General features: G+C 39.1%; 3 protein-coding genes across 6 annotated transcripts in view; all 3 read left to right on the forward strand.

Moving 5' to 3' along the window:
• Window positions 1–4,753, forward strand: part of LOC121638272 (protein sidekick-1-like) — a 284,369-nt gene extending 279,616 nt beyond the window's left edge. For all 4 annotated transcript variants that reach the window (XM_041982952.1, XM_041982953.1, XM_041982955.1 and 1 more), the window contains one exon: window positions 2,946–4,753. In XM_041982952.1, the coding sequence (XP_041838886.1) occupies window positions 2,946–3,251 (306 nt within the window). In that variant the 3' untranslated portion in view covers window positions 3,252–4,753. The remainder of the gene's footprint in view (window positions 1–2,945) is intronic.
• Window positions 4,754–6,792: 2,039 nt separating this feature from the next.
• On the forward strand, window positions 6,793–15,692 carry LOC121637928 (zinc finger protein 271-like). The gene is made up of 2 exons (XM_041982284.1): window positions 6,793–6,984; window positions 10,665–15,692. The coding sequence occupies exon 2, from the start codon at window positions 10,790–10,792 to the stop codon at window positions 13,856–13,858; it is 3,069 nt and encodes a 1,022-aa protein (XP_041838218.1). The 5' UTR covers window positions 6,793–6,984; window positions 10,665–10,789; the 3' UTR covers window positions 13,859–15,692.
• Window positions 15,693–15,770: 78 nt separating this feature from the next.
• Window positions 15,771–20,158, forward strand: gpank1 (G patch domain and ankyrin repeats 1). The gene is made up of 4 exons (XM_041982291.1): window positions 15,771–17,211; window positions 17,294–17,435; window positions 17,518–17,593; window positions 19,147–20,158. Exons 1-4 carry the CDS (start codon window positions 16,768–16,770, stop codon window positions 19,586–19,588), a joined length of 1,104 nt encoding a protein of 367 aa, XP_041838225.1. The 5' UTR covers window positions 15,771–16,767; the 3' UTR covers window positions 19,589–20,158.
• Window positions 20,159–20,918: the final 760 nt, after the last annotated feature.

Genomic DNA, 20,918 nt, shown 5'->3' on the forward strand with positions numbered 1-20,918 from the left:
ATTGAGAGTGGCCACCACAATGTTTCTACAATACAGCTTTTACATGTTTTATTAGAAGGCATAATTGTTATTACATGTTTGGAATGGGAAGGTAAAGTGGGTGTGTGTGGGGGTGTTTACTACCTACAACGTTACTGCTAGATGTCTCTGTCATACACACTGCTCCTTTTTAAGTGATGACTCCCCTGTTCATTTCTTCACTGCTAGCTTGTTTTAATCAACTCCATCTATAATAAGGCTCATATTAATTTAAGTAAAATAAATCTTAGCATTTTATATAAAGCTGTGAAATGTGTTTGAAGTATCATGTGAAATTTTAGAAAATATCACTGATAATAAGCATCATGTTTAAAGGGGATATGCACAAACTTAGATATTTAAGTCAGGTGAAAGTTTCTTGAAGACAAGAGGAAGCTGTTTTAACTCAGATGAATATCACTGGACACTGAAGACTACAAATGTGAAAGAAAACAAACCAAAAATATGAAAATGGAAAGAAATGAGTTTGTTAGATCTCCGTGCCTGCTCCTACCGCTGTACAAGGCCAGAGGATGACAGCCAAGCTACGAGCAGTCAACCTGCACTATAAATTTTTGACACGGTTTTACAAGGAAGTAAAATGTTTGGGTAAAAAGTACAACATGTTGTCTTTCTGCATCAGTTTTGTGTTTTTAAACTATCTCACTGAGCAATAGATGGCATTTTAACTTTTATCTTAATAAGGGTTATCTGTATTTTTTGTTTGTTTGTTTGTTTGTTTTCCCCCTTAAGATTTTGTTGGCTCTGGTGGCCTTGATATCTTTATTTCAAATTGAAAGAGGACAGGAAAATGGTCACAAAGAGGGGGACATCGTGCAGCATTGGGTCACAGGTCAGAGCTCGAACCTGGGCCTACTGTGACTGAGAGGTCTCAGGATTCATATAGAGGCTGTTAACTCAATTTGGTATTTTATCACATGTCAAAAACATAACTTATATATTCTTAAACAATATATGTTTTGTATTAATATATAACACTAATTTTATTTAGATAACACATTTTAACCCAGTTATAAAGTGCTATAAAGTTATTCATACAACCTCACACTCTAAAATGAAGACAACAGAATGTACTGACTAAAAATCTCTAAACACATATTTCATTAACAGTAGGTTGTAGAAAATGTTTCAAATGCTGAAAGCAAGACAAATATTAGCTCATGCTGAATTTGATGGCAGCAACACACCTTAAAACAGATGGGGCTGGGACGAGTCAGTAACATCATTTAGTTCACTAATTTATAAAGACAAGACTGAAAGCAGTTTTATTTTCTCACCGTTTATTCATACTGGTTCACAGTTTAGCCACCACTCGACTCGACTATCACAACTCCCTTCTGTACACTGTCCCCCAATAAACCCTCTATAAGCTACAACTAGTAGAAAACACAGCAGCTCATATTATTACAGTGACATCATCTACTTCCAACATCACACCTGTGCTACAGAACTGGATCCCTGTCACATACTGCAGTCTGTATAAATTAATCCTATTAACATACAAGGCCATTCACAACCTCTCTCCTTCATATATTTGACCTTCTCCATATTGTTCTTCCTGTCCGTACCCTCTTGTCTTCTTCATCTTTTCATCCTACTATCCCTCCTGTTCGCCTCAGCACAGTTGTGGAGGCATTCAGCTGTTCGGCCCCCAAGCTGTGGAATTAACTACCCCCCCAATCTTCGCAATAAAAGTTCACTAGCACGCTTTAAGTCACAGCTAAAAACCCACCTGTTCAGGTTTGCCTTCTCTCTATGAGCGGGCAAGTCTGGACAGTGTCCTAATCAGCTGTTTGTTTTGATTTTTTCCATTTTAATTTGCTTTGTCGTTATTTACAACATGTTATTTGTCTTTTTTTTTATTATTTACTGTGTTTTTTACCTTTTTATCTGTACAGTGACCTTAAAATAAAAATATAAATAAACATACAACAGATACATATAGACATCACAAGAACTGAAAATGATTACAGGTTTGATCTTTCAACCATTTTTTAAAGGAGCCTTAAAGATGGAATATGTGGAACACTTTCTTAGAACAGGAGATTGTTTCAGAATTTACTTCCTGTTACAGACAGCACAGCCTGAACAAATGCAGTACGTCTTAATGGTACAACAAGGACCCTTCTCGTGGTGGCCCTGGTATCAATGTCAGGCCTCTGTATAAAAAATCAATTAAAGGAAGAAAATGAGTCACTAGAATAAGGAGCTCAGCAGCTCTACTTTATATTCAGGGCCATTTCATGCAGGGCCTTACGTGTGATAATTAAAATATTAATTTTATTGGTAGCCAGTGAAGGGAAGGTTGGGGCGATGGGAGGCTCTTTGTTAGCAGCCTGGTTGCTACATGTAGGAACAATATAGGAAAGAGTTAGAGTAATCAATATGAGAAAATATCAGTTGTATGCATCAGACTTTCCTGGAGGTGGTTTCATTTTGCAACATTTTTCAGTGGAAAGAAACAGGACTGTTATAAATATAACATAATAATATAATATAATAATATAAAGTTTGAAATTCAAATGTTGATGAAAAAGGACTTTCCCTGATGCCATCCCTGGTGGTGGCATTAATGTTGCCAGAGAGCGAGCCAGTAAAGTGACCAGCCTCTTTAATTTCAGGGATGATCATCTCAATGTCAGACTACCCACATATTTACAGAAAAGCTGCTTTTGTCAGATAAACATCTATTTAGAGTTTAACAGGTTTTAATATAACCTTTCTTTTTCAAACCTGAATAACATCCAATCGTGTAAAAATATAAAGACAGACATAAGACATCCAATAAATGATTTTTTTTTTCATTTCATTCCTATTTTTTTCCCAGAAATAAATCTGTCTCAATACTACACTATTAATGCAAAAACATCTCAAAATCCAACTGTGTTGTTTTTGTGTCTATCCAGTTAACAGACAGCGACTATGAGGACGAGCAGCCAAACCACTCCTTTGTCAACCACTACATGAGTGACCCCACCTACTACAACTCCTGGAAGCGGCAGCCCAAAGGCCTTAAAGGGATTGGCACTCCTTTTGGCTATGAGGAGTGTGCCACTGCAGACACAGAGCCCTATTATCAGACCGTGGTCACCCAGCACAGCACGGGTGGAGCGTACACACCCACAGGGCAGCCTGCACACACACATGTCAACCCCAACACCAACCCACCAGGGTCGCGCACGCCTGTGACAGGATTCTCTTCATTTGTTTGACTCTAAAGACAAAATCTGCACAAAATACACACAAGTACACATAAAGAATGAAAGAGGGGGGGCTGGCGTGTGTTTGGACTGGAGGAACTGGTAATAAATCCGCCTGTGATGGCCCCAAGAACTGAACTTACACTCATTCGCCTTTTCTCCTCATTCATGAAGACCCTGTGTCGACGTGTGTGTTCATTCAATCTTTTACGCCTCGGTGTCACTGTGCTTACACACACACACACACATTTCTCTTTTTCCACACATTCTCACCGGCATAACCCGCCTGAAACTTGTACCCGCTCCAGAGACTCTGCCAAGAGAGCCAGGGGCAATGACTCGATGAGTCCTTTTATGGTAATGTCTGAGAGAGACTCCCTCCTGGATCTGGTGGAAGTTGGGATTTCTGCACAAAATTTATCCTGTTTTCAGTATCGACACATAAGTGTTCAAGTCCACTTATACACCCTCTGATGTGCCATTTCAGTATCTCCCACTGAAAGAGAGGAAGCTGGAGGTCAAGGAGAGTCATCAAAAGGTGGTCCAGAAGATTGCAGCTTTTGCTGACAAACTGGTTCATGTACACAAACACGGAGCTGCCAGCTTTTAAAGATCACTACAAGAGAGAAATCAGAGGAGTAAACGAAAATTTAAATTGATAATCACAGTTTTTAAACTTGAAAAGCATGTAGAGTGTGAGCAGGGGTTCCTCAGCACTTACAGCGTCCTTTAAAAGAGTGAGAGGTCTCCAAGAGCAATGTGTGATGTTTGGGTTGGAATATATGGAAAATGTGTGGGTTCTTTTATATACCATCTACTGCCTGTTCTCCTTTTACCACAGCCTGCCAAGCCATAGTGCTTTCACTGAGCCGAAACCCCACCATTTCATCTTTCTTCATTTCAAATGTTATTTTTTATAAGTCTGAGTGTGAGGCGTGTGCACACAAGCATGCGTGTAAAATGGCTGTATGCTCATTCTAGAAGTCTGCGCATCTGTCTGTGTAGTTCACTGCTAAGCAAAGGGTGCCATTGTGCATATGTTTGTATTTTTAAGATGGATTTTGTACAGCAAAAACCCTTTTTACTTGTGTGCTGTTGTATGTAGTTTGGCCACGCTTGTGTAATTCAAAGTAAACAGTGAAAGAGCACTGGAAAAAAAAATTCCCATACAATAACCAATGAGAGAAAAGGAGCTAATGGTTTCTCAAGAATCGGTCAAAATAAGCCTCAGTCATCAAGGACAGAGTGGAACAAGTATACTTGATATTTGAGAGGATTATTCTGGTATGAGCTGCGTATGATTGTACTTTTAATATTGAAACTTCATCCTTCCAACCTCTGCTTTCCCCAAGAGAGCCTGGTGGTCATGTACTTTGTACTTCTCTACCACTGCAAACAAAACTCGTAGATTTTTGTCCACATATGATTTGGAGGTTCTACTGGTCAGCAGCCTCCCTCACTCTGTCACGCTTGTTTTGAGTCCCATACAGTGTGAATAAATGGTCATTGTTTAACAGTGTGTCTGTGTGCATCATTTTCTACACCAGCAAGATTACAGACATGCCTTATGATGAAAGAAGACATATTTTTTTACCAGACCTGTGGATTGTTGTGGAAGTTCTTCATTTGTCAATAAATTCACAAAGCTTTACTTTGTCTTTTGTATCTTTAGTATGCTACAGCAGTACAACAGGTTCAACAGACAAAGTCTGCAGAAGTTGTTCTCAACCCATTCCCCTTCCTAAAACATATTTAGTCTGCACAGGGCTTCGTGCTCACAGTTCTTAGCCAGTCTCTGCAGGTTTTGTGGGCTGTGCATGTGTAATAGTTCAGAACAGTCTAAACTAACTTTCTTCTTACGAGACTGCACCTGGAGTCAGACTGGGTTCTGCAGTGTCTTCACAAAAACAGGATACAAGTGCTGGTTGTTTGGCACATAGGCATCTTTTCTCACAAATGAAACTTAGTTTTAGCATTACTTTATAACTTTACATTAATATGAAGATGAATATGTGTAAATGATATGAAAGTAGCAGGAGATTGTGTCTGTCTTAAAATGGGCAAGTTGTGTTTCAGTGTTCTGCTGAGTGGGTGAAAGGAAAGGCATGTGTCTAAATAACTGAATGCATTCAAAGAACTCCAAGTTATAGAATTATTATGAATTAATTAATGTTTTTATTTCAAACAAACAAAAAACTATATAAAAAAATAATGAAAAAGACAAAGTAATTATTGCATGATTAAATTATAATATAAAAAAGTTCCAAAAAGAAGTGGGAAGAGGTACACCTTTTTGGAAATCCCACCCCTTTCTACTCATCCTGGTTTATACAGTATCACATGATATCCATATACTACATAATTGTCCAAGTGAATATTTATACAACCTAAATATTCATATGAATAAACATATATACTACATCCATACAAATATATAAAACTATATATGTTACCTAAATATCCATATCAATAAAAAACACATCCATAAAAATTAAACAATGATAAAAAAAAATTAAACAGAGACAAAGCACATTCATTAGAGCAGAGGTGCATACTTCTCATGGTTTGCCAACTCTTTGCTCTTCATAAAAAATGTGCCTTGAGACTGAAAAAATACCCAAGGAATTTGTTGCTTTTATTATGTATTATTATGGTGATATATTTAAAAACAATGACACATGAGGTCCATCCTTTGTAACCATTTTTTATCATTAAGACTAAAAAGTCAATTAAATGGAGAACATACAGTAAGTGCATTGCTAATTTTATCCATTTATATCCAGAAAATTAGAACTAGGACTTCAGATTAAGTGCTATTGATCACAATATACTTAAAAAGTCACAGGTTAAGTCTGACATTTTAAAACCTCTGATATCAAGATCTGGTTTAACCTTTGGATTTAAAGTGAAAGGGGAACTAGAGACCAAAGCCTAGAGAAAAGGGTTTTCCATTTCTACAAATTTAGCAAAGATCTATATTTTTTTTAATTAATCAATCAACCATAAGGAAGTTGGTTTCTAGTGGTGTAGGTTTCTAACAACAACTGCTAACTTGTCTAACAGTGTTGGATAAGTTGGTGTTAGACTAACACTGACCAGCCCAGCAAGTCATTCAACATGCAGAGTAACAACATCTTTTAAGGAGAGGAACCTTCTAGCTGCGGTTTAGCATGACACCAGTGTGCTGTAGGAGAGCCATGGGACGGAAATGTTATCTAATTACAGTTTGTGAACAGAGTTGAGCAACAGAATTTAATAAAACAATGTTCTCTGTGGCAGTAAAAGAAAAAAGAAAACAAACACAAACTGAACCGTCTTCCAGGAGCACATCTGTCTAAGTCAAAGTCAGACAAAGAAAAGTCATTGGTTCAAGCTTAAAACTTGTCTTTGCTTTTAATAATGTTACGCTGAGTTTCATTACTGAGTATATTTAGTTTTACATCTTCATTAATCTGCCGTGAAGTTTTCGCTGGTTTGGTGGTCGCTGTAATGCGGCTCCCTCCCAGCAGGGGCCGCTGTGGGTCAAGGACAAATGTTCTCGGTGTCCGGAAGAAGTAGTTAGCACGACGGATACATTTTTCTCAAAATACTCTGCTTTTCAGTCAAGCGTGACATCGTATCGTGGCTTGCGGCTGATCAAACTTGCAGCGCCGCAGTGAGCTGTTTGCGGACACGCTGACCGCAGTGGCTCGACGCTGCGTCTGGCTGTCTGCACACGTCGTGACTTGTGACCCAGTTTGATTTGGTGAGTTTTCATCTTCTCATTCTCGATCATTGTTTTGTCCTCATCTGTTCACCCCTTCTTTCCCGTAATGGCGTGTCGGTTTAACGTCGTACATGGTGGAAAGCTGTACTCGTCCTCAGACTGATGGAAACCACCAACAGACGCCGCCGTTCAGGGAGCGATTTGTACACAGTTGTACCCACAGGGGCGCAGTGCATGCAGGCTTTATGAGGGGCCCACCGATTTATAACCCGTTCAGCTACAATTTCCTGCGAGACACAGACCGAATCCACCCAGTAATTTTAAAACTAGATGATAAAAGAGGGGAAAGTTGATTACATTTCATTTACTGGTCACCATTAAATTTGAAGTTAAACAAAACTATGTAGCCTCCTGCACCCTGCCACCACTCCTCAACGTAAAGCATACCTTTACCTCAGCTCACAGCCATTTCTACCTTCTGTATTGTTTTTAAAAATGCCAAAATGTGACCCAAAGACACAGAGTTGGCCAACATCAGAACTGGTCTTTGAATGTTTGAAGCTATGGTAGCATACAAAACACTATTCAGCATAATCTCTGCTGGATGTTAAACATACAAACTACAGATCCTTCTGTTCATCCTCTGCACAGGCTGCCACATGTAAATGAGACCTTTTTAAAAATGGGTTTTCACATTTAGGAAATAACTGATTATTACTATTTAAGTGGTTATCTGGTGCAAAAAGTAAAGCAAAATTAGTATAACCAAAACCACTAGCTATATTTTTTCAGCAATTGTTTACATAAAGATGATCTGGATCATGATTTAATCAGTGATGCATAAACACTTAACTGATGAGAAAAACTTGCTTTGAGACAAACCAGCAGTTTTATCAGTGTTTCTTCGGTATTAGTGGCCATTTAACTTTGCACATTTTTTTTAATGTCTTGTAAATACTCTTCAGGAAATGCTGAAATTGTGCTTAATTGAGATTATACTGGTTTTTCAGCAGGGAAGTTCTGTGACTTTAAATCTTTAAAAGGGTTCATTAATAATGTAATCCTTTTTATTATGGTATTCTTTAAAGGTTACTGGGAACCTCATGACTGTACCTACAATTACTTGAATATAGTGTTGTGTGCTATTTATGGTGCAAAGAAAATCTTGCTTTGGGCCTTTTGCTGTGTACAGACAGTCCTAAGTAGCCACTCATATCAAAGTCATTTTAAGAAGGGAAATCTTAAAGCTTTTTGCTATTTACAGAATTAGTCATCATGTTTTCACGACTCTACTGTTACTACAGAGGTCTCCAACTTAAATAAACCAAATGGCCTCAAAGTGAGGAAATTCAAAACGCAGCTTTTAGGTTTAAGCACAGCTATGAATATTCTGAGGAACATTTTTCTACTTAAAAGGTTCTGTGTGACAGTTCGCGGTGGTTTTCTCTCTATTGGCAGGAAATGGTCCAGACCAGGCATGTCAAACTGGTCCAGCAAAGGGCCGTGTGGCTGCAGGTTTTTGTTCCAACCAGCCAAGAGCACACAGTTTGACCAATCAGCTGTCTGAAGACTGAGATCAGTTGATTGAATTAGTCAAATCTGGTGTGCTGCTGCTTGGTTGGAACAAAAACCTGCAGCCACACGGCCCTTTGCTGGACCAGTTTGACATGCCTGGTCCAGACACTCCCATTGCCAGAATGAATTTGTAATTAATCGCCGCTCAGGAGCAGCAGGACTTTTCCAGGTGGCCTGGGCTCTTAAGTGGCCTAATGTTTAAAAAAAAAATAAATAAAATAAAAAGTAAAAAAAGAATCAAGGTGAACTACATTGGTCTGCAGAAGCCGGCACCCGCCCACCAATAAAATTATTTGTGTTCATCAGTTTTCACCTTCACCAACTGTCAATTGATTAAAAACATCAGTCGTCAAATTTTATTTTCATCACGAGAACTAATCAACACGTGAGCGCATGGAGGCGGAACAACAGGAACGTGGTGCTGGTAGCCGACTGATGGACTAATGGAAAAAAGGGGAAAGGGGGAGCAGAAATAGAACTTATAAAAAAAGAAGGCGGGAAATGCTGGAATATTTCCGATATTTTCAAATCCTCTACCAGCAGTGGTGTCCAGTCACCCGCGATGTCACGTGAGTTAACCGTTTAATAAATGACAGATGCAGGGGGGGGCAGCGTGTTGTTTGGGGGCAAACTTTTATCAGAACATGAAGATCACTGGTTAAGATTCTCCATGAGCCTTTTATGTAGCTGTAATAATGAGCTGGTAGGCTGCTACCTCCTGTCTAAACTTCATTCTACTGGAAATGTTGCACTGGTTTGTTGTTTTATTAATAAACCACATCAGCCCAAACACACAACTACAAATGGTGAAAGGTGAAAACTGATGAACACATGCTACCGTTTATATACACTAGCTCATATTTGGGGTTTCCTGGTATAACCTGGCTAAAATAAAATAATTAGTCAATTATTTGTGTTGTATGAAAATGACAGGTGGATATTTTAATACTTGGCTGCTTGGCTATAACAGTCCGTCCACATACACTACTTATATATGTAAGTTTGGTAAAGCTGCATTTATTTAATTGAAAATACAGATTTCAGCATTTTATTTTCTGTTTTATTCGTGGGATGTATATTTATAAAGCTGAAATGCAACACCTTCTTGACCTACTGTGCTAGAGATCCAAGTTTAGATAAGCTATTTATATTTTATTTTACATACAAAGCACTTTATTTTTAATATTACCAGTTGCTTGTTTATTTCCGTACCTGAAATATGTCGCGTGTTAACCTTCTAAGTCAAAAATATGTGTGACTGTGTGGAAATTTTTTTGTTTCATTGTTTAAAATATCACTAAACTTTGCATGAGGTTAAGTTTCATTGACTTGTCTCATTTGATCATTAAATTATATATTTAAAGAACTTAAAAAGTGTACGAGGATGATCACAAAAAATACTCACATTACTCTTCACACTGTTGTGAAATTGCTTGTTTCATGTCATGAAATATTTAGTGGGTTCTGCTGAACCAAACATGGCTCTACAGGTGGCCTGAAAATGTTGGGAACCCTTGATAAGGTTGGACAGTGTCTTATCTTTTTAAGTTGAGTCAACTTTTTAATTTTCTATTGAATCTATTATAGTAATCTGGCATAGAAAGAATGAACAGAAAAATAAAAGTAATGTTTAGCTCATCAGGAATCCTGCTGTGCTGTTGTACTGAACCTTTTGATGAGTGGGGGAGTGAAAAGCAATGAACTGGTGGCTTATATAATATATATTTGATTGGAATTTGAAAAATGGGCTTTTGACGATTGCTCACCCATTTGTGGGTGCATGGATTTGTGGTTGTGCATACATAGGTGTGAGCATATGTGTGCAGTCTATGAGTAGGGGTGGCCTGAGTGAGCGAATGTCTCCCGGTCTGACTTTTTATCCCAGTCCGGCCCTGCCTTGAGGCACCACTTATTTCCCTAATAGGGCCCTAGTTTCATCAGGTTAATCCAAATTATGTATTTAAAAAAATTATAGTAGCTTTATGTGCACTGCTTACCAAATAAACATGCATCTAGTTTGTTTTTTCTAAATATACTCGCTATTATTTAGTAGTTTCCTACAGAAGTACAAAAGCTCAAAAAACAATCTGAACAGTAAAAATGACACAGAGATTCATATTAAATTGTGCTTGTTTATTTTGCAGTTTTCCCAGATGTTCCTGAGTGGCACGAAACATCAGGAGTCTGAGAACAAACCAGACAGGGTGACATAATTAAGAGACACTCGACTGAAAGAAGAGATCAGATTAACCCACATCATAGACGGAGAATGTGTGACATGACCTTACAGCTGGACGAGGAGGAGATGAAAGTGGACATCTCTTCTGAGCCACTCCCGGAGCCACTACTTATAATCCTATCCCCACCTCCACCTTTCCTACCCGTTCCTGGTGAGCCAACCATGCTTTGGTCAAAATGGCTCAAAGCTTTTGAACAATACATCCAAGCACTGGGTGAGAAAGAGCTGGCAGACTCCAGTAAGCTGGTGCTCTTACAGAATTGTCTCGGCCCAGAGGGGGAGCGCATCTTCACGACTCTGATCCAGAATGAAACCACGTACGCAGCGGCCATTCCAACGCTGACGTTTCACTTCACCTCTGATCACAACTCTCAGGTACACCGCCTTAAGTTTCATCAAAGGGCACAAATGCCTGGAGAGACTTTAGATCAGTTTGTCTCAGCATTGGAGGATCTTTTGAGGCCTTGCAACTGTGAAAACTTTAAGGATGCATTTATCCTGGATCAGCTGATTGAGAAAACAAACTACCCCCAGCTCAGAGAGAGGTTGCTTCAGAAGAGGGCTACTGTTACCTTAGCAACAGCGTTAGCTGTCGGTAGAGAGATGGAATCAGCTTTAACTGAACCTCCACAGTTTGGTTTTCATGAGGTCAGTGTGGACATAGGAGATGATGTAGACCCCCCTGTCCAAAAAAAGACCAAAAGAGGAAGGCCTCGCAAAGGAGAGCAAAGGACCAAAACAAAGCCAAGGGTGACTAAAACACCAACAAAATCATCAAGACTTAAAAATGAGTACTACTACAGCACTGATAGGCTATATTCCTATGATGGTGAAGCTAAATCTCAGGGTGCTGATGAGCCTAATTTGGGTTGTGATAAAGTGGATAATGGCAATGGAGCCTCCTTGTCATCGTCAAGGATGGAAGAGGAAGTCAGCAACAAAGCCAGTGATGATGCCGAAGAAGACGATGATGACGATGAAGACTTTGTCCTTTCTTCAACTAAACGAAAGACCGCCACCTGCCCCATATGTATCAACAGGCACTTCAGAGATGCACACAAGCTCGCCAGACACATGAGGACACACACAAAAGAGAAACCATTCACCTGCCCACTGTGCAATATGACATTCAGTCAGTCGTATCACATGACCCGACACATGAGGAACCAGCATGGGGCGGGTCAGCACATCTGCCCCACCTGCGGGGAGAACCTGGAAAGCTTTGCAGAATTGCAAAGACACAAAAAGACGCATAAGTCACAAGTTCTGTCCTGTCCAGATTGTAATGAAAAATTCACCAGCAGCGATGAATTGTCTAGTCACGTCGAGTCGCATCGTGAAGACCAATCTTCGCAAAGAGAGGGCCAAAGTTCTGAGCACGACAACAGGATTGAAGTGAAAACTGAAGAAATAACAGATGACTCCGACTCTAACACTGATACCGATTTTAACGATAAAGCATCCAAACCACAGGTCTTTAAAGAAGACAACTCTGAAGCTGCATCTCAGAACGATGGATGCACCAGGAAGGACAAGAACACCTCAGATAATAAAAAAAAAGGCCATTTTTGTCCAGTCTGTGTGGACAGACGCTTCAGAGGGCCAAACAAACTGGCCAGGCACATGAGAACACACACCAAGGAGAAACCATTCACCTGTCCAGTCTGCCATATGATGTTCAGTCAGTCCTACCACATGACACGACACGTGAGGAACCAGCACAGTCTTGGACAGTATATCTGCTCCAAATGTGGGAAAAGTTTTAGCACCTGGCTGGAAATGAAAGCGCATAAAAGGACTCATGCTATTGAAGGTCTGACTTGTCTTGCATGTGATAAGCAGTTCAAAGAGAAATCTGCACTTGCGAAGCATCTTAAATTACACAGGAAGGTTGAGGCCAGACCTCGAAGCCTTAGTTGCAGCGATTGCGGCAAAGTTTTTGGTCGCATGTATCATTTAAAAAGACACATAATGACCCATCGTAAAGGAGAGCAGGCTGAGTGTTACACATGCCCTGATTGCCAGAAGAACTTTGCCTTCCCAGAAGACCTCAACAAGCATCTGGAGATTCATGTAAAAGAGAACAGCGGCACTTGTCCAAAATGTAATGAAAACTTTAGCAGTCCAGAAGAACTGGAGACTCACATGGTGATTCATCAGAAGTCTTATGCCTGCAACACCTGTGGCAAGAAATTTAAAGTTGAGTATGCGCTGAAGAAGCATGAGCTAATTCACCAAAATGACGAATATTACTGTTCAATGTGCCGCAAACACTTCTTTAAGCTCTCACACTATAAAAGGCACATAATGGTCCATGATAGACGAGAATCTAGATGTCCACACTGTGACAGTGTCTTCCTGAAGTTAACTGCTTTAAAATATCACCTACGGACTCATACTGAAGAGAGGCCGTACCAGTGCAGCTGTTGTATTGAAACCTTTGAGGAGAAGGAAGAACTAGAGCAGCACTGCCTCAAACACAGGAAGTTCAAGAAGGAGAAGCCTTACTCGTGCACTCGCTGCGACTATGCTTTCTCCACTTTGGTGGAACTGACGGACCACATGAGCTCACACGAAGGCGAGCAGCCGCAAACCTGCCCTGTCTGCGGCAGAACTTTCCTTAACAAAAACAAGCTGGAGAGGCACCTGACCATTCACACCGGGGAGAGACCCCACCTCTGCTCTGTCTGCGGCAACGGCTTCCCCTCTGCCGCCAGCCTGAGGCTGCACGTCCACATCCACACCGGGGAGAAACCCTACCGGTGCTTGCAGTGCAGTAAGAGTTTCAGCTCGTCCAGCGGGCTGCGCCTGCACAGCAGACAGCACATGGATGAGCGACCCAGCTTCAAGTGCCCCCAGTGCGGCAGGACATACGGTCGTATGACTGAGCTGAAGATGCACCAGCGCTACCACACGGGAGATAAACCGTACGCATGCACTTGCTGCAGCAAACGCTTCATTAGCAAAGACAAGCTGAACGTTCATATGAGGACGCACACAGGCGAGAGGCCGTACTCCTGCCCCCACTGTGGACAGACGTTTACACAGACCGGAGACAGAAACAGACACATGAGTAAATACCACCCCTTACTGAAGTAACATAGCTACACCAACGCTTTAGTTGTTTCTGTTGATCACACCAGTGGTTCTGCGCATTTGTTGGAGTAAAAAACATCAAAAATCTTTTCAGATTTTTCATATCTTTTAAAGAACAGAAAAATACAAAAATGAAATGCCGTACGTTACATGTCCACAAGGACATTTTTGAGCGTGAAGCTTGATGGGTGTACCACAAGGAGTGTAATGGTAGATGGATTAGAGTTGTTCTGCCTCACTTTAAACAGGAAACCTGCAGTCTGCACCCACCGAGGTAGATGCTTACCTGGTGTGCTGTCATTGAGGGAACAGTTAAGAAATAGTTTTATAAAAACATTTGAGGTGAGAAAAGAGCCATTCAGTTTCTTTTTTTTTTTCTTAGACTGTTATCAGTTGGTGTGTCTAAGTTTGGTTTAAAGTTTTTTTTCTTTTGTTTTTTGTTATTTTTAAGCAGCTGCAGGTTTGCTTTGAACTGCTGGGATTTGCATAATCTAAATATGGACTTAATGCTAATGAAAAGCAGCCATTTGTCTCTACAAACTCAACACAATGATACTAGAATGCCTTGCATGACTTTGCCATACACTAAGGCTCCTGTGAGCGATAGATTATTGTGAATTATTAGATATTTTGATTAAAATATGTATATATGTTTTGTTAAGTTTTCAAAGCAACACCTGACAAAAATTAAACTGGCAAGAAATAAAAAAATTACTTTCCATAAAAAAAAATCAAATCAGTTTTAATGTTCAAACACAGTATTATTGAAGCTTTGCAACTTATGATTAAAATTCCTACTTTTGTTTAAAACTAATCATACAAATTTTTGTGATTGTTCTCTTTACTTGCTGCAACAGATATATTTCAGTGCTTTATTAGATTGTAAAATGGTCTCTGAGTTAGAAATTTCTCAGCCAAATATAAGTAAATTTTTTTCAACTGCACAAACATGCAAGAATTCATTTGCAGAGGTGTGGACTTCTAGGGGGATCTGATATTTAAGTCATCCAGCTCTTTATCTCGGTGCAGCAAATGACCAAATTTAATGTTCTTTTTTTATGTTTTTGATTTCACAAAGAGCTTGTGGGTAATTGTTTTTGCTGGTACTTTACTTGATGTAAAACATGCAGGACCTCTACATTGGTGACCATTAAGGCATCCTTGCACAAACTGAGCATTCATTATTTTCAGACAATTTTTTTCTGCTTTTATCTTTATACATTAACTGGAGAGGTTTCATTGTTATACACTACTGTACAAAAGCTGTGCATGCTGGTATAATTGGTGCAGCTCATGTAGCTTGTGTTTTATCATAAAGCATTTATGTCAGACTGCCTACTCATAATGGTCCGGCATGTCAGTCTTTGGCCTTTAAACACAGATCACAGATCGGTGGACTGGATAAAAATGACTTAAGATACGAATGATTACAATTTAGTATTTCTGTTTTTGCTTTGCCTGCTACCAATGTCTTATACTTTATTTTTTTCCACACTACTTTGACACTTTTTTTATATTGTTGGGTTCCCTGTATGCGTGTTTTGTGACTGTGCTTTAAAAAGTAAAACTAATTCACTACCTGTACATCTGTACATATGTGGAGTTAATGAAAGAGCACATGAGACTTGGTGGGATTTTAATTGAAATAATTGAATGGGCTATATATATATAGATATATATATAGATATATATATATAGATATAGATATCTCAAACAGCATTATAAGTAGTCTGATCAGCATTACTGGTATTGATGAGAAGTCATAATTTCCATTCTTGATTAAATCCTAATACAATACAACAGATGTGTACTTTTATTAAAGGATCAATGGCAAAAATTACACAAAGAAAATTTATGATCACTATACAATTTTGTTCTTGTTTCTGTTCTTAAGACCGATTTTTGCAGATGGTTACACAAGCATGTGATTTTTAAAGAAAAAAAGGTAAAATTGCCTTAAAATGGATGTTTTTGCATTACAAGAGGGGAGAGAAGAGATGGCTATCTTTTTACATGCTGTTAATAAAAGTAGCTATATTTGTGGAAAAGAAAAATTTGTTAGGACTAAGTGATGGCAGCACGATCTGTTCAAGCAGTAAACGTGTAAATGGAAAATATGGTGTCTGTCCACATGGAGGTGCTAAAGGATAAGTAATCGTCTTTTAGCAGTAGGATGATCAGGACCCTGCATTTGTATGTACTATTTCCTACAGTGAATGTTATATGGAAGAAAAAGTAATTTATCAGAAAATTATAACAGGTCATATGAACTTTTTGCCATAAAATATCTGTGGATTGATGCTGTCGGATTTAATCCCAATGAGTTTACTACAGAAAGTAAGGAAATGTGTCATCTGACCTCCCAGCCGATAGGTGGCAGCATTAACATCGTCAGTCGTGTCAACCTGCGTAAAATCTGCGTGACCGGAAGAAACAAGACAAAGTTAGCCCGAAGCGGTTTCTAGTAAGCTTAGTTTTTTCTAAAAAGATATTTAGTTTTTCATCTTCACTATATTATAATTTCATTTTGAAGGTATAATGAGCCTTTAATTAATTCTCCCTCAATTAATCTTCGGTTGAGCGCTGTTTATATTTCTAATACTATCTAGCCAACGATCGTTGCTTAGCTTAGCTCACATTTAGCTCTGTGAAATGACAACGAAGTATGGCAGCTGTGGTACTTTGATAATTTGACGTTTTAAAGATACGTCGTGTATGTCCTGTTAATACACAGTTAACATATTTGGTATGATTAATTAAGATTACTGAGTTTGATTTCAAATCTGAGCACTGCCATAGCAAGACCACCATAGCACTTGTGCTTTCAAACTCTCGTCTGTTACCCACATTGACTTGGATTTAAAAACAACACTAGACTGATTACCTGCCAAATGTTAAGTTTGTAATTTCTAATGGCTGCTTTCGGTTTTACTCCTGCCAGTGAGCAGGATGTTTTTAGCATAGGACCAGAACTAACCAGGCCTAAACCAAGCATTGAACTTAGTGGCGAGGAAGCTAGGCAGTTCTATGAAGACATGATAAAAGATGACAAGGAGCAAGATGCGTTTGAGAGTGCAGTCAGGACAAAACACTGTGGCAGAACGTGTCCGATCAGACAGAAGAGTGGAGGGTGTAGTAGGAGAATGAGGAGGAGAGTTAGGTGTGCAGAAGTGCACCAGGTTCAAAGTGGACCTGTTGTACAAAGACGAGTTAGTGGTGAAAGTCAAGTCAACCAAGGAAGCAGCTCAGAAAGGTCCATGGAGCTGCTGGGACTGAGGCTGCTGCGTTGTGCCCATGAAGGAGATATCTCTAGCCTCAAAGATCTCCTCTCAAAGGGGGTCGACATAAACTTTCAGGTACAACATTTAAAGCTCTGATTGTATTAAACCTAGGAATTTTATTTATATTTGCTTCTTAAGGTTGTATTTTCCTCTCCAGGATACATTTTTTTGGACAGCTGTGATGTGTGCAAGCTGGTCAGGACAAAAGGCTGCAGTAAGGCTGCTTCTCAGTCATGGAGCAGCCTGGGTTGGAGTGGTTGATACACAGGGCAGAGATGCCCAAGACCTGGCCCTGGAAGGTACCTATCATTAGGAAATGTGAAAGAAAGTAGATATTTCCGTTTGTAAACTTGAAATGATTCTTATTCCTTCTTTCTGCAGCTGGCCATAATGAAGTGTTGGAGGAGTTGTTGAACTATGGAAGAAGCCCAGAAAGAGAGACACAGTCTAATAGCAGGTTTTTACAATCTTAGCTATACACATTATATAAACCAAAAATACCCAACTCAGTAGTCTGGCCAATAAACATACTCATGCAGCACATCACATGAGCAGAAACATCACCCCTCAATAGCTGAAATGAACATTATCCATTTCCCTTTTTAACCTGCCATCTCCATGTGTGAGGATCTGTGGTGTGACAGCAGTCACTTGCTCCTATTGTGTCATATCAAAATGAAACCTGACATAATCCTTAAAATGTGACATCCTACAAACTTGAAGCATGTTTGAGCAAACCAGCTGCTGTTTGCTCAAATGAATTTATGTTCCTGAGTAACCCCGCAGATAATGTCAGGCATTTAACAGTTAAATCAGCAGGCAGCGGAGTTTAAACACCCAAGTATAGCACATCATTTTATTTTATCAGTGATAAATACAGACGGCAGAAACATCATTTCGCTAAGCTTAATGATTATTCTGAAAGATTTACAACCTGACTCATGCAGTCAAGTTGGGTTATTAAGATGTGCTGTCCATCTAATTGCTGATAAACTGCTGAGTGCGAAGTAGTTAGCCAGATTTTTAAAACTGTGTGGGAACTGATCTGCTAAATGATTTTCTATGGCTTATATTTAATATTTTTCAACTGTGGGATGATCATTTTTTAAAATAAATGTTATTACACTTTTCCTAAGTTTTCAAACAGGCATAGCATCTCAAATAATAATGTCAGTTGGTGGAAAAAGACGGAGGAGGAGCAAATTAATCTTAAGATTGTTGCTGTTGGTTTACTTCACTGGAGAGATGTTTAAAAATGATCCAGAAACTTGTATTACTGTGTTGAAAATACAAAATCCTGAATTTACTGTATCAAATTGGATTTCAATCTAAAGTGACTCTGTGATTTTTGCAGAGAATTGTCACTGTATAATTAAACTGAATTGAAAAATTGAGTGAGGAACAAAGTCAGTGGAGATTTGAGATCAAAATACTGAAAATTTAAGACACTGGCTTCCCTGCTGTGTGTGTTTTAGTCCTTGTGTCTTTGCTGAGTGTCTCAGCATTAGTAATAACTAGATTTCTAGTACAACAATTTTATAAATGACTTTTATCAAGACAAATAATTATGATCAGTGTTGTGTGTAATAATTACGATAGAATTAACATTTGGTACAACAAATATTGAAACAACCTGAATCCAAAATTGACTACTTGAAGCTGATGTGGTTTCAGTTTGACAAATCAAGTGGAACTTCTACCTTTTTTCCTCTGTAATTTTATGATTAAGGTCCACAAGAAAATGCAGTAAGTTTCATACTAATAAGTCTTTTGAGTGTTGATCTGTTAAACTCAGTCCACTGAAGCCTCATACGCTTTTGAAAGCACAGACTGATTGCTTAACTTTTGTCTGTAATCTCTTCATCACATTAACAGGTTGAATTTATACAGCTGTTTAAAACTGTGTTGGGAAAATGTGCTTTGGACTGTAGTTTAAAGACAGGTGTAGAATTATAAAAAATTCAACCTGATCTTTTCTCTGACTCATGTTTCCTCTCTGCTTGTCCATAGTGCCCTTCAGCCTCAGTGGTGTGATGTGTGTTGTAGTGAGTACAGGATTAGCCCTTCATCACATTTGTCGTCTACTCTGCATCAGTTCAGTCTGCGGCGTCCTCCGCCCACCCCTTACTACTGCCTCCCACCTTCCAGCAATAGCTACAAGATGATGGTCCGTTGTGGGTGGAAACCAGGCACAGGACTGGGGCCAGAAGGAGAGGGGCCCCAACAACCAGTGCCTACTGTGTTGAAGAGAGATCAGAAAGGGCTGGGCTATGGACAAATGAAAAGATCCAAAGTTACTCACTTCCAAGCCAGAGATCATGATGCTGTGAAACCCCCACACAGAGAGAAGGAGGAGAGGCATCTGAAAGGACAGAGGAGAGAAGAAACTAAAAGAAAAGAGCAGAGGGATAAGAACTGGGAAAGAGATTTCCGTTCCTCTTTTTATCTGTGACATTTGTTTACAGCCACTTTTCCATTTGTCCTTGTTCCAGATCAAAGACCATTTGTTGCTGTGTTTTCTGCCGTACCTTGAATCTACCTCAGAGCTCACACTTGTCCATTTATGGTCTTAGCTTCCTCGTTTTTCAGGTTGTACGATGAACAAATATGGCTAATGTGTCAGACGTTCTTCCTGTTATCTTGGGCGGGGTTGTGCTTGTGTGATTAAACATGGTCAACACCACAGAACAACAGAATCTGTCTTAAAATGGTGCATTATAGATTATTGTTTGTATTATTTTATCTATACATAATGGGTTATGCACCATTTAAGCACCAAAATACCTAAAAAAGAAAAACAAAAAAAAAGGTTTTTTAAAAACCCACATTTTTAGTGACAGAGCCAACTTTTGTTTTATTATGTAATAGAGGATTTATTGGTAAAGATGCTTTGCTTTATTAGGTGTGCAACATCATAAACAGTTTTTTCATTTTTTAAAGTTTAGAAAAATGCAGTTACAAAGTGGATTCTTACTTTACAGGAGATGCATTTTCACCTGATTAAACACACCTTCACACATGGCTCAGGACTCATGTATTATCTTATCATGTTTCTTAGGCCCTTTGGCACGGTTCCTTCATCAGCATTTAGTGTTTGTGTGTCAAAAGCTGAACTTTTTCCTCTGTGCTCATATTTGTGTTAGATGCATTTGAATGTATTATATGTATTATAATGTATAATACATATATGCTGAATGTATTATAGTAAGTGCATGCCAAACAAAATTACACACCATGAAGGACACAACATGTGGTCTCAGATCCTCAGGTGGTCCCTGTAGTTCAAAATAAGAAGGAGAAATTGAATGAAATCTTTTTTCTTTTTTTATTTTGATCAAATCCAGCAGTCCTAATAAATATAATATTTGAAGGATGTTGGATCAAAACACACTGATGATGTAATTAGTAGTACACTGACCTCTAAAGACACAATAAAAACAAAAATGTGGATATTTTGAATAACACAATTCAGATGATTAAAGTGTCAAGAACAGTTCGAGAACTGGTTTACGTATCTAATCTTTAGTTGCTAATCATTAGTTACAGACTTGTAAAACGAAGAGGGAATGCTAAATAACAGTGAATGTGGTGGTGAACACCGCTGCCCCAGCAAGAAGGTCGCTGGTTTGAGCCAAAGACAGGAATGATGGGTAAATTGGTCACTCTAGATTCTCTCTCAGCGTGGTTGTTTGTCTGTGTGTTGGCCCTGCAGCAGAATGGCAACCAGTCCAGGGTATACCCTGCTTCTCAGCCTGCCCTGAATTGGGATAAGTGGTATAGAA

Source organism: Melanotaenia boesemani, chromosome 4 (genome assembly GCF_017639745.1).
Source record: "Melanotaenia boesemani isolate fMelBoe1 chromosome 4, fMelBoe1.pri, whole genome shotgun sequence".
Taxonomy (NCBI): domain Eukaryota; kingdom Metazoa; phylum Chordata; class Actinopteri; order Atheriniformes; family Melanotaeniidae; genus Melanotaenia; species Melanotaenia boesemani.